The sequence below is a fragment of the Platichthys flesus genome, chromosome 19 (assembly GCF_949316205.1).
Source record: "Platichthys flesus chromosome 19, fPlaFle2.1, whole genome shotgun sequence".
NCBI classification, from domain to species: Eukaryota; Metazoa; Chordata; class Actinopteri; order Pleuronectiformes; family Pleuronectidae; genus Platichthys; species Platichthys flesus.
The window spans coordinates 8,857,538-8,869,836 of NC_084963.1; the positions used below are offsets into that span (position 1 = coordinate 8,857,538).

Sequence of the window (12,299 nt, forward strand, 5' to 3'; positions counted from 1 at the left end):
TGCGCCAGCTGAAATTAAACCGCTCTCTCACATGAGCACAATGCAATAAGTGTAAAAGTGCAGCGCCACATCGGTTTCTCTATGTAGAGGAGATGCATCACATCCGCGGAGCACTTGGCCTTTTTGTCGAGGATACACAATCCTCGACAAAAAGAACTCGACGCTTGATTGAAGCAGATTTATTATTAGCAAAGTCCATTAACACCTCTGTGTGAAGACAACAAAATACTTAATCTGTGTTGGTAGCAGCTGTGTTGGAATTGCAGAGGTAACATGCAAAGGTTCAATTTAAAATATAAATTTCAGATTAAGAATAAAGAGCATTTGAATGCTTACTGCAGATATTCATAGCAGAGCTTGTTTATTTTATAAAATGTGTACATATTTATGTACTTCAGTTATGTCATATGTAATTGGCTTCTGTTTAAATTGTATTACAGTTCATCTGTTTGACATATGTTGTCACAACTTTTATCGAAATTGATGCACCGGAATAGTTGTGCAGCAGCCTGTACCCTCAAGTGACATATTTAAAACCTATAGGGAAAATATCCTCTTATAGTCGACAGTTATTATGCAGTAAACATCAATGTGTGTGTGTGTATGTCTTCAATCCTCCGAACTGTATTCAATTACCAACTAGAAAGGCACTAAATAGAGTGGATACCAGCGCCAATGCTCAAGTCTCCTTAAATTCGAGCTGCACCAAATTGAGCACACTCATAAATAATAGTTTCCTCAATATGCCAGAGTTTTTTCCATTAAAGATTTGTGAAAATGTCACATGATGTATTTGTCTTTGTCCAGATCTACGTCAAAATTGGACGGGTTCTCTCTTGGCCAATGTCCCATCCTTCTGTCAAGTTTTGGCCAAATCTATTCAATAGATTGGGGAGAAATCGTGACCAGGGAGCAAGACCCATGTGTGTACATTTTACCACGTCCCTTAGCATCAGGTTGTCTATTTATTTGCTCCCTTTTGTCGAGCCAAAAAACGAGGGAACACATCTCCACTAAAACAAATACAGATGATGCAAACAGGAGAAACGGTTGTTTTGTTGACACGATAAATATTTTGTCTTTCACCGCTCACAGCAGCGAGTGCGGGGCATGTGGCACGGCGAAGTGAAAGGTCTGATCTCGGGAATGGAGATTGACAGGGATACAAAAAGGCGGTTAACCAATTTTCGCACCAATCACAGAGGCGGCCTCTCCAAACGTGCTGCGTTCGGATGTCAAGAGCACTTTTAAATGAGAAGGTAATTAAAAATTGAACAAAAGAGCTTTTCAGCGCAGATGGGGGGGGGGGCGGGAGGGAGACGGAGTGACGAGGGATAGAATGTGCTAGAGAGACTCGTGTCAGAAGTGGGGACGTGTGAGCGCGAGAGCAAAAGTGAGCAGCAGTTCAGACTATAATTAGGGCTCATTAATAAAACCAGAGATGAAAAGGTAAGCCAATCTCTACACCATCCTTGTGAGAAGATTTCAGATGATTAAAAGTCAGCGGAAGAAGACTGCATCACATGCTGCACTCGTCCAACTTTCTCTCAACAGACTCGAGCATGTACACAGAGATGCACGCACACACACACAGACGCAAACACACACACACACACACACACACACACACACACACACACACACACACACACACACACACACACACACACACACACACACACACACACACACACACACACACACACACACACACACACACACACACACACACACACACACACACACACACACACACACACACACAACCACACACAAGCACTCAGAGCTTGTTAGCGTCTGATTGGCAGTGAAACATCCGGAGAGGTAATTGGCACATTTCTTGCCATTAACAAAGCGGAATTGCCACATGTCAGCTGTCATAAAGAGAGGGAGTCATCCTAGGTTGTTGGAGACGGGCGGGTGACAGAGAGAAAGACGGTGTGACAGACACCTATAGGGAGGAAGAGGAGGATAGGGACACACACACACGGGCAGAAGGACAGTAACCGACGGACCAAAATATATATGAGACGTCATCGCTGAAGACTGACAAGAGCGAATACATATGAGGGGGGGGGGGGGGGGCAGGGATAAAGGGTGAAGTTTACAAAGAGGTGACTTTGTCTTGAAGAGGTGAAGAGTGAACGAGGGGAGAGAGGGAAAGACTGAAGCGAGAGGTAAACAAAGAAGAAAGAGATCCGACTGAGAAGAGACAGTTTCTTCATCTCCTGAGCTCCGGAAAAATTCACAGGGCCGGGATACATCGGATGGTGCGTCGAAAAAGAAAAAGACAGGCAAGGAGAAAGAGAAGAAGCGTGTAAAGAGAGATGCTGTACAGTGTGTAGGAGGCTGGTGTGTATCAATGGCGGTGATGAATCAGTGACATACGTGTGCGTGTAGTGTTGGCATAGTTACGACATCTGTACATACATCACAGGAACCCGTGTGTGTACTGGTTCCCTGAATCATTACGGTGGTCACAGAGAGAGAGCAGCTCCCGTCGGTTTAATTTGCCGCAGTGGATTTTGGGAGGTTTTGTGATTTGGGAGATTTGTGATGATTGTGCACATTGCTTAAATCAAAATATAAATTTGGCTGTGCAGAATGAGGTCACCACTGAAGAGAATTTAAGTGCGCTATTTGTTCTAAACTTTATCTCCTTATGTTTTAATGTTGATATGGGAAACCGGTTCGTGGTTGGTTGCCTATCTACACATCCATCATTCATTTGGAGTTATGCTGTGTCCACCTAAGTCAAATGTTGGCCACATTTTTTGCTCTTTTTTGGGCTCCTCCAACTCTTATGTGTTATATCTGCATGTTTAGCTGCTAAATGCTCAACTATGATCACCAGGTTGCTGCCAACATTATCTTTCCGTTGTTTTTATTTTATTTTAGTATTATATTAAAATGCCAATAAAGCAAACCTTATAGTTGTTAGTTTATTTACACATCTAGCATATGTTGATCAACATTAGCATTCACTTGGAATCATGTTTGTGTCCACCTGACACGTCTAAGACCAGAATTTTATATTTTTATCTGGGTTTTTGGGTCTTACCAAATGCTGAGAAAGACATATTCCTTTTTTATAGCTGTTAAATGCTCAGCTGTGTTCACCAGGATGTTGCTCACTTTGTCTTTCTGTTACTTGGAGCTGGGCTAAAGCAGCTGCTTGCTGCGGCCAAGAACGACACTGACGACAGTGATGGAAGTCATCCAAAACAAAGTTTCACCATAACAACGGGCTTAAACCTCAGGAAAGCTGAGGAGAACTGCAAAGTCCGCTGTCAATCCCCCGTGAATTAAATCATGCGATCCCTGGTTATTATTTAAAAAAGATCAATTACAGCTGACTCAATCCATTTCCTTTTTTATTTTAATCATATGTCTCACATCACATCCTGAGCTGTAAACTGGATCTGGGCGACTGCCTTGTGATTAAGATGGGAAATTAAAGCACACATTTATCCCTTGGCGCTTTTGAAGGACCTCAGCATGGTGGCCTATATATCCTTTACCCAAACCAGAACTGGGCCGCAGCATCAGTGTCCTACACCAGTGTCACTTACTCTCCCGCTGGCAAACGTTACTGGCTGTAGACCTGGCTGGAGCGGCGACGTGGGAGAAGCCTCTGAGTGGGATCGTTCTGTGTGCTGCCAGGTTGTGTCGGCACATCACTAATCAGCCCAATATACTGAAAAGACTGTATTCGATACACTCACTTGTTGGCGAAACCATTTATTACTCATCCCTGTTGTGTCAAAAATAGAAATGTACAGCAGAGTATGGGGGTGGAAAGGGTGTGAAAAGCATGAACAGGGGAGGGGGGGGGGGGGGGGGCAATCGGAGACTCCTCTACGGAGAAGTCATTATGAGCTCTCCTGCTTCTCCATGTGAAGTCTAACTATCTACCCGGGCTAATTTATTCATTTCCCTTTTTTCCCCCCGCACACATCCGCTCGGGGCTTGAATGACACACCTGGAGAACGAGCCACAAAAAGGTTACAAACTGATTATTCAATCATTCACTGTGAGACAACAAACCATATGCTCTCCGCATCTGCCTGCACGGCAAGAATGGAAATGCGAGCTGTATAAATATTAACAAGCCGGAATGCACAAACGCTGTGATCGTCTTGAGATGGGATCTGAAGAATGTTTTGTACGAGTGTGTGTGTTGAGTGTGTTGTGAGGAGGAACCGCAACGGGAGGAGGTTAGGTAACTGGGCTGGAGCTGGAGCGGTTCCTTCAGTAGGTGTCCACACAGATGACGGATCACTGAGACTCCAGCCAGGAGTAATAACCTCACCCTGCTCACTGCTGCCCAGAGCTCTACACAGTGTGCTGAGGGAGAACAGACGTTTCTTCAAACCCGCTCCAAGGCCGGGGAGACACTTCACTTCTGAAACACAGCTCTCTCTGTTTTGTATGACTCACTTCATAGCCCTCATATAAACTATGATTCCTACAATCCCTCAAAACCAGGACAAGTGTCGGGTAAGGTTTCATGTTGACCCAATCTCTGTTTTGTCAATTTGTAAAGATAATTTTCTTTATATAATTTTTTTTGTTTTAACTTAAGTGTAGAAAACATCGCTGATAAAAGAAATATTTTGAGCTATGATTCTAACACTCTAATATTTAGGTTTAAATGCTCTAATGTTCCAAAAACACATCACTTTCCTCATCTGTCCTTTGCTGCAGCTCCTCTTTTCAACCTCTGCCTGAAACACTTGGTTTAAGCTTGTTTCTCTTTAAGGCCCTCCTCCCAATAAAGCCTAGTCCTCTCTGATTGGCCAGAAGGTATTCTGATTGTTTAACTGCTCCTGGTGTGTGAAGGAAATGTCGGCCTCTTCTTTCGGTTTGTTAGCGGGTACACTAGGACTATGACACAGAGTTTCAGGAGCTGGGAGTTTAAGACTTTGGTCTTTTTGACTTTGCAGAACATACACAAAAAAAAAGCTATTTAACACACCAGAGGAAAGACAAAAACATGAACTTTCTGCTTCAAGACACATTTTTGGGATATATTCGTGTGTGGGTGGACTTATTTACAACCTCACTTCAGAGAAGTGTGGCCTTCACATGCTATTTTATATGACGTTATAAAGAATAAAGTGGTCCAAGCCATTGTTGAGGTTTTACAGGATGGAGAACTGTGCGATCCACTCTGTGCACACATTCCTCGGCCTCCCTGAGTCTCCCCTGGCCTTTAGAAAAGCTCTCACAGAGTGGGAGGCGATAGAGGTCGGAACTCTGCCGATATACAACACAACCTTGAGCAGTGAGGATGAAAATGATGGAACAGATTCACACCCTCAGTGCGAACAGCTCATGAACCAATTCCAAATCGAGCGCTCTCTCATTCACGTCTCATCCCATCATGTTGGATGAAACCACCACCTGTCACACAGATTCCAGGTAGCTTAGAGAAACGTGATTTTATCACTTTATGCACTTTTGGTAACTGTAAACAAATAAATGTATGTTTGCCGAGGGCTTTGGAGAAAGCTTACATAATAGCAAAGGGGTTTTGAGTATATCTGTTTGTTTTGTTTTCTTGTCTTTCTTCGGTTCTCTTCGCTTGCTTGTAAAGCCCTGAGTTATTTGAGGTAACAGTAGAGGCCCGTGACTTAGCACAGAGGACAGGAGCGTCCGCAAATGTTGGGCTATTAGAGTAAATCACAGCCTTCGCACAGGAGAGCTGCGGTGATTGACAGGTGAGTGCCTGAAGGGCAGTCTTTGGTTGGTTGCCAGAGGGATTGGGTCAGGCCTCCTGACACCTTCTTTCCCATGGGTAACCGTAATGAAAACACACTTCCTGTTCCGCTGGGCACTGAAGTGTTGTTTCTCTTGACATTCTTGGCCTTGCTCAAAAATACACTGCGCACCGGTTTTTCTTTTTTTGGACTGGGAGGAAGCACTCAGCTATTTCTTGACAAGGTGACCCGACGCGCCGCTGTTTGCACTTTGCCTTTACCTCGCCTATGAAGTGGAACTGGGCCTGAAATCACCAGTAATCACTGACATTTACATGCTGACGTGCGGACCAGGCGGACGCCGGAGCTCCAGAAAGTGCCACGGCTAAGATATTTGAGCTTTATTAGATTTGATACCGTAACGCTCGATAATAAGAGTCATTATCGCTGCATTTAGCCAATAATAAAAAAAGGAAGAGACGTCATTTGAACGATATAGCAGATCCTCCCTGCTGGACTGTACACTTGAAATGTGCTCGGCTCCTGCTCCAGCTGCCTGAATTCATCTGACACCGTTTTCTCACTTCTCTGGATGAGGGAGTGTGGAGTAAGGATTATTTTTGTCTCCCGGCTTTCTTCTCCGTAAAGCCAATGGACTTAATCACAGCAGCAGGGCCCCCTTCCCCTGCAGAGCATCAATGACTCGTTACCCGTGATAACACGGCAGGACCCTGGCTGACTGAGGAGATGCCTGAATTAAAATCCTGCTTCCATGGAAACCGGCTCAGCGGCTCACGGCGCTGCGTCACCTCTGAACCCTTGTGTTTTTCTCAAGGCTGTGACAAGTGCTGTGAAGTGGAGCTGGAGATGGAGGGCATGGCAGGAGAAAGGAGAGAGGAACAATAATGCTGCAAAGGAGATTCAAGTCCATTTTATGAGCTTGCCACATATTCTAATCTGGAGTATGAAAAGAGGCCACTGTTACCTCTTTAGAGGCCCTGTAGTAGTTGATGAAAGAGAGCGTCATGGAGTTATTCAAAGCAGAGGATGCACGCTGAGCTGATGGAAAGTCCTCCATCCTCATTTTTACTTGTATTACTCTATCTTTGGACGGCACTCGCCAAGTATGAGCCCACATAACGTACAAACAGTGCAGAGAGCCTTCCCTGCTCAATCATTCCTTTCTCCCCTCTGCCTAGAATAGCCTCCACAGTTCCATGTTCCATCTGCTCTTGATTACATATACATACATCCAATATTCATGGCTATGAAAACGTGTTACAATGACTTCTAGGAAGGCCTGGTAATTGTCTAATGTATTCAGGCAGTACAAGACTTTTAGAATACTGAATCCTTGTGCTATTTCAGAAAACCTCACTCAGAGCGTTTCAGTCGCCCCAAGGCCAAAGTTCCACTGGTAATGGCCACGAGGAGAGCCAAAATAAATGCCTGCTGCTTGTTTTCTTTGTGTGTGCGTGTGTGTGTGTGTGTGTGTTCCTCCTCTCAGGGACTGTGTAGTTCTGAAAAATCAATGCACCAACATAACTTGTAGAAAGAATAAGGGCTAGGAAAAGCTCAGATGTCTGATGGGAACCGTTTCATGTGATCCGTTATGAAAACTTGCTGCATCATCACACAAAGCAAATCCTGATTATTCAGCATCACATGCAGTTTTTATTCTGGGCGACTGCCCTCGCAGAAAGCCAACAAAGACTCCAAACCACTCAAACAGACTCGCAGGATGTCATTACTGTGGTAAACCGTCACGACAACCTATAATGTAAATCATCTGATGAGTGGAAAGACAAAGACGGAACACAAACAGCACAGTGCCACTTTGTAATCCGAGATTGGAGCTAATTGTGATTGACTGAGCTCTGATTCTGCACAACGTGGGATTTTTGTTCTGAAATTGTATCAGTGAGCTGCTCTGGTAACTCGGCATCTTAAACAGCTGCAAAAATGTTGCTTTCAAAAGTGAAGGAAAAAGACAACCTAGAAACAACCTAGAAATATTACAAACCTTTATTGTTTTGTCGGCTGGGAAGTCGTGCAATCAACAGTGACAATAGAAGAAGTTAATAACTTCCCGCACTCGTCTTAAGTCTGGGTATCTGTCAAAACCTAAATCACAAACATTTAAACAACTATTTTCCAGCAAAAGGAAGAACAAAAGTCTGATTTCCTTTTCCACTTCATCAGCAGTGAATTCAATTTCTGCCAGTAGGTTAGAAACAGTCATAACCTGTGTCTCAATTCAGGGGCTGTATCCTTCGGAGGCTGCTTTTGAAGACTGATTGCGTCATAGCGGCGCAACTAGACTAGTCCCATTCCAGGATGACAAGATGACCGATGCTTAAGTGTCAGGTTTCAACTCAACCGAACAGCTAACGGTGCACCAGGGAAAAAACGAAGGGGCATTAAAACGTTCTCGTTTTGCTGCACCTCAGCATCGGAAGCTAGGTGACAGCAGGATGGGCGGGAGAGGCTGGTAACGCCAATCATGGAAACCCTCTGTTGACCAAACGGCCTAATTTGGGCCCACGAAGTCACCGTCCCTCCCTTCCTTGGCACACAGCTATAGTGTTAGTGTTACAATAAACAATCATTTCAGTTGTTGGCAGCCTGTTGTCATGTGAGTGGAAGTGTGGACGTTTGACAGTTTACAGTCACAACAGAAAAAGTGCTGTGTCCTGCTCATCCTCTCCAAAACAGAACAGCCTTGGAACCCAGTCACAGAGCACAATGTCCAACACGTACAGTCTCCATGCTTTGACAAAAGTACAGTAAGAGTTATGGGTTTTATGGCTCAGCCGCTTCCTGCCATCTCGCCAGCCTCCACCTCGCTATAGGCAAAAGCCTGTAAAGGAGCGAGCTGACATCCCCCTGGAGGCCTGACAACAACCCACTGGATCCAACCCCAACAAACCTCAACAGCTCTTCTCCTCCTGCCTTCAGCCGCTCTTTTTGTCGCAGAGCGGGTGAAATATGACAGATCTTTCCTTCACAATGGCTGCTACACATTTCTCCCCTGTTTCACATGTAACCACAGAGCCCATCTTCTTTTTCAAAAGCTTTTTCTCTGGCGAGCCTTTGTGAGAAAAGGACCTGACAGACACAGATGAGAATAAAAAAAAAAAACGGGCATAAAGTTTTGTCCCTTTTTCCCACCGAGGCAGCGTTTGAGTTCACGGGAAAATAGAGGGAGAAAAAAATACTTGTGGAAAGAAAGGGTGTCCTTCTTCGTGGCCATGAGGTAAGTGTGAGTAATTAAAGGGGCTGAGAGTTTGCTTCAGTACATGAAGAATGGTCAAGGAAAAGTATAGCACAGAAAATGACATGTGCAGGGAGAATTCAAAAGAAATAAATCTATCAAGTGTTTTTTACCCCGAGAGAAAACTCCACTTGATGTGGTGAAGCTCAACCAAATATGTTGGGCTTCTCACTTTTGAATAGATGGCTACTTTGGTGATGGAAACAGACTCATGTGCATGTAAATGTGAAGAATCTGTAGGCGAGGGACAAGACTCTGGGGCCAGAAACTTTTCGGTTTCGGTTTATAGTTTGATTTATCAGGTTTGAGCAGGCTTTGGTCGCCTGCAGGTAAACAGTTTGGGCGGAGAGCAAAAGAGGCGGAACACATTGACCGAAACTCACAGGCTATCGGCTTTTTCCTTTATCTAAATTCATATACAGATAGCTAGAGATTGGCTAAAATATCGCCTGGACCTAAAACACCGACAAACAGTATTGCAGTTTGTGTTTCGTCTGGAGAGATGTTTAATTTGTGTGAATATATAATGCTCAGGGCAAATGGCTGATGGAGTCTTGGTCCGACATATCTGCTGTCGACACCGGATGCACCAAAATATCCGCCACTATACCAGATAAGTTAATTTGTCATCAGATGAAAGCCAACGGGCTCCGAGATTGGTTGATGGGTAACTATACAAACTGATTTGCTTATCTTTACCCAGACTGGAAACACCATTCATTGTAAGTCTTTTCAAAGTCCTCATCTGGGTTGCCACAGCAACTCCATATCTCAGAAGCCAAGATGTGCCGTGATTGGAGTCCAGCTGAGTCTTTAATCGTTGCACTGAACCAATCCCGGGATTGACACACGGACCACAGACCTCAGACAGCTGACCAACACTGTACGGCAGTTAGTGCAACACTGTCTCTCTGAATCCTGGGTTGTGTGAGGAGAGTCTTGCCGAGTGCCGGTCCCAGAACTTTCGTCCATTTAGCCTGTCAGCACTTTCAGCGGGGATAAATGCTGTGCAGTTCCACTCACTTAACTCAGCTTTTCCAGGTCAATCACAAGCCTGTGCAGAGTTCAGTCCCTACACCACCAGCTAGAAAAAAAACACCAACACCCCCCCCCCTCACCATCAAACCACCCCTTTCATCCTCTATTTATGTTCCTGCAATCTCGACTGAGCATTTTCAAATACAGCTGTAACAGTGTTCTACTGTAGGGCAGGGGGGAAGTGGAGCATGCAGGAGATTCTGGCTGAGCTTAGGTAACACAGGGACACAACTGCTCTTCTCTTTTTTTTTTCTTCCTCGGACCAAATTGCATTGATTGGCCGGCGATGTTCAGGAAATACCCAAACTGTTAAAATAGCTCAGACAGTGGTGGTAAACATGCCTGTCCCTGTGCACAGACGTGTCATGTCCATTCAGAGTTATGTCATTACAACCTCTAAAACGGGCGGAGTTCACGACGGAGGCCAAGTCTGCAATCAACAGTGTTCACTTTTTAATTTGGCATGAAGGAATAAACCCAACGACTGGCAACACCTTAAAACATATGTATAAATACACATACTAAAAATACCAATTTGTGGGAATAGGTCATTGTAGTTCCCCGTTCTATACTTAAAGAACTAGAATCAGGCGTGGCGGTGACATGTCGGTGAAAGACAACCCTGAGAAGTCAGTCAGCCAGTTTATTGGATTTAAGATGAGGGCTTTTGTTTGGGCTCATGTGTAATCACAAATAGCTGCATTTCCATGGAAAACGTTGAAAAAGTAGATAAAAGAACTTATCCCTTCACATAAATAATAACATTTCCCACTCATCTACACTGTTGTGGGTCGGTAGAAAGACTTTTTGGACCTTACCTCAGCAGCTGGGATGCCTTCAGGTGGCCGACATTGCAGCAACACTTCTTGTTCGAGTGACACTTCCTTCCCAAGAGGCTCCTGGTCGAACGTCTTCCTCAAGTCTACAATGCATATGGACAAAGCAGACCATGCATTAGTATTCAATTTGTGCAACAGTAATCAATTATCATCCATATTTGTGCCAGCGGTTGGGAGATCGGAGGGCTGAGAGTTCTATTTAAGATGATATGCTGAGTAAATCAATACTTGTACTCGTAGACTAAGAATAAATCTTTAAGGGGGGGCAGCAGGGCAACTCAACAATAGTACTTCCCCTTTTACTGCAGCAATACACAACAGTGTGTATTAACATTGAAGAAACAGTGACAGAGATGTATTCCTTCTTTCTGTGTCCCTAACCTTCAGCACTCACTCAAAGATAAATTCTCTGAAAGTAGATGGAAGGAAGATAGGGAGTGGTGGGTGGGGGGGGGGTCACTTGCCCTTCAATGAAAAACCAATATTTTTGTGGCGTGAGAGCCCTGATGGAGTAGTGCGGGGCAGGGATAGAGGAGCTGACAGGGCAGGATTACTGGAGGTGTCATGCTACACTGGAACCCAAAGCCCATTAGACATATTTCATCACCTGCTGCACTGACGGAGACAGGCGAGGAGAGGAGAGGAACTTTTGCGGAGCCACCGGAGCATCACATCTACGATCATACCTCCACAATCCACTGATAACGTCCCCACAGTCCTTGAATTATTCCTCACATACATACTCTCTAGCTCTTCTAGTGATTTATATTAGCCAAAAACAGTGACCAGTCAATACAGGCTCCCAAATCAAGGTCTCAGGTTTCCCTTCCGACATGTACACATCTAATATTCTGACATCAGAATGTGTGTTGTCTACCGAGTCACATTTTGTACTTGAGACAATCCTTGGTTAGTCCCACAATGGGGACAATAGCTGTGTTGCAAAGGGGACAGTGAAAAAATACATCGGTGGCGCTAATACATAAACATGCAGTATAAACAGAAAGATATATACACGTTTTTATAGAACAGAAATAATATATACAGTGTAAACAGTGTGCAGAAAACTAACAACTTTGAACTCCTCCATTCAGTCTGACATGAGGTTTATTTGTCTATTTAATATATTGGTCTTACTGCTATTTTTGGATTTAAACACCAACCATGTTGAGGTCTTGAAACTCGGATCAAGCAACGGGCGGCTAAAGTTGAAAATGAACGAACCAAACTTGCACAAGTAGCCAGGCATGTCAAAATTCGCCTCAGAATTATTTGTTATATCATGCCATTTATTTATTCTCTGCAAAAGTCTCTGAACTGCTATAGGGAACTCAAAGAGTCTGATATGAAGTGAAGCCATTAAATAAATCCAGTCCTGATTGCAAGCGCCTGAAAGGAGGAGGCAAACTGAGCTGAAAATTATACCTGTTCTATAATTACAAGCCG

The 12,299-nt window shown here is 44.2% G+C and overlaps 1 protein-coding gene across 1 annotated transcript in view; it reads right to left on the minus strand.

The window, feature by feature from the left end:
• Positions 1-12,299, minus strand: part of unc5cb (unc-5 netrin receptor Cb) — a 113,702-nt gene that overhangs the window by 24,989 nt on the left and 76,414 nt on the right. Inside the window, exon 4 of the mRNA XM_062413278.1 lies at positions 10,833-10,936. Coding sequence (XP_062269262.1) covers positions 10,833-10,936 — 104 coding nt within the window. The remainder of the gene's footprint in view (positions 1-10,832; positions 10,937-12,299) is intronic.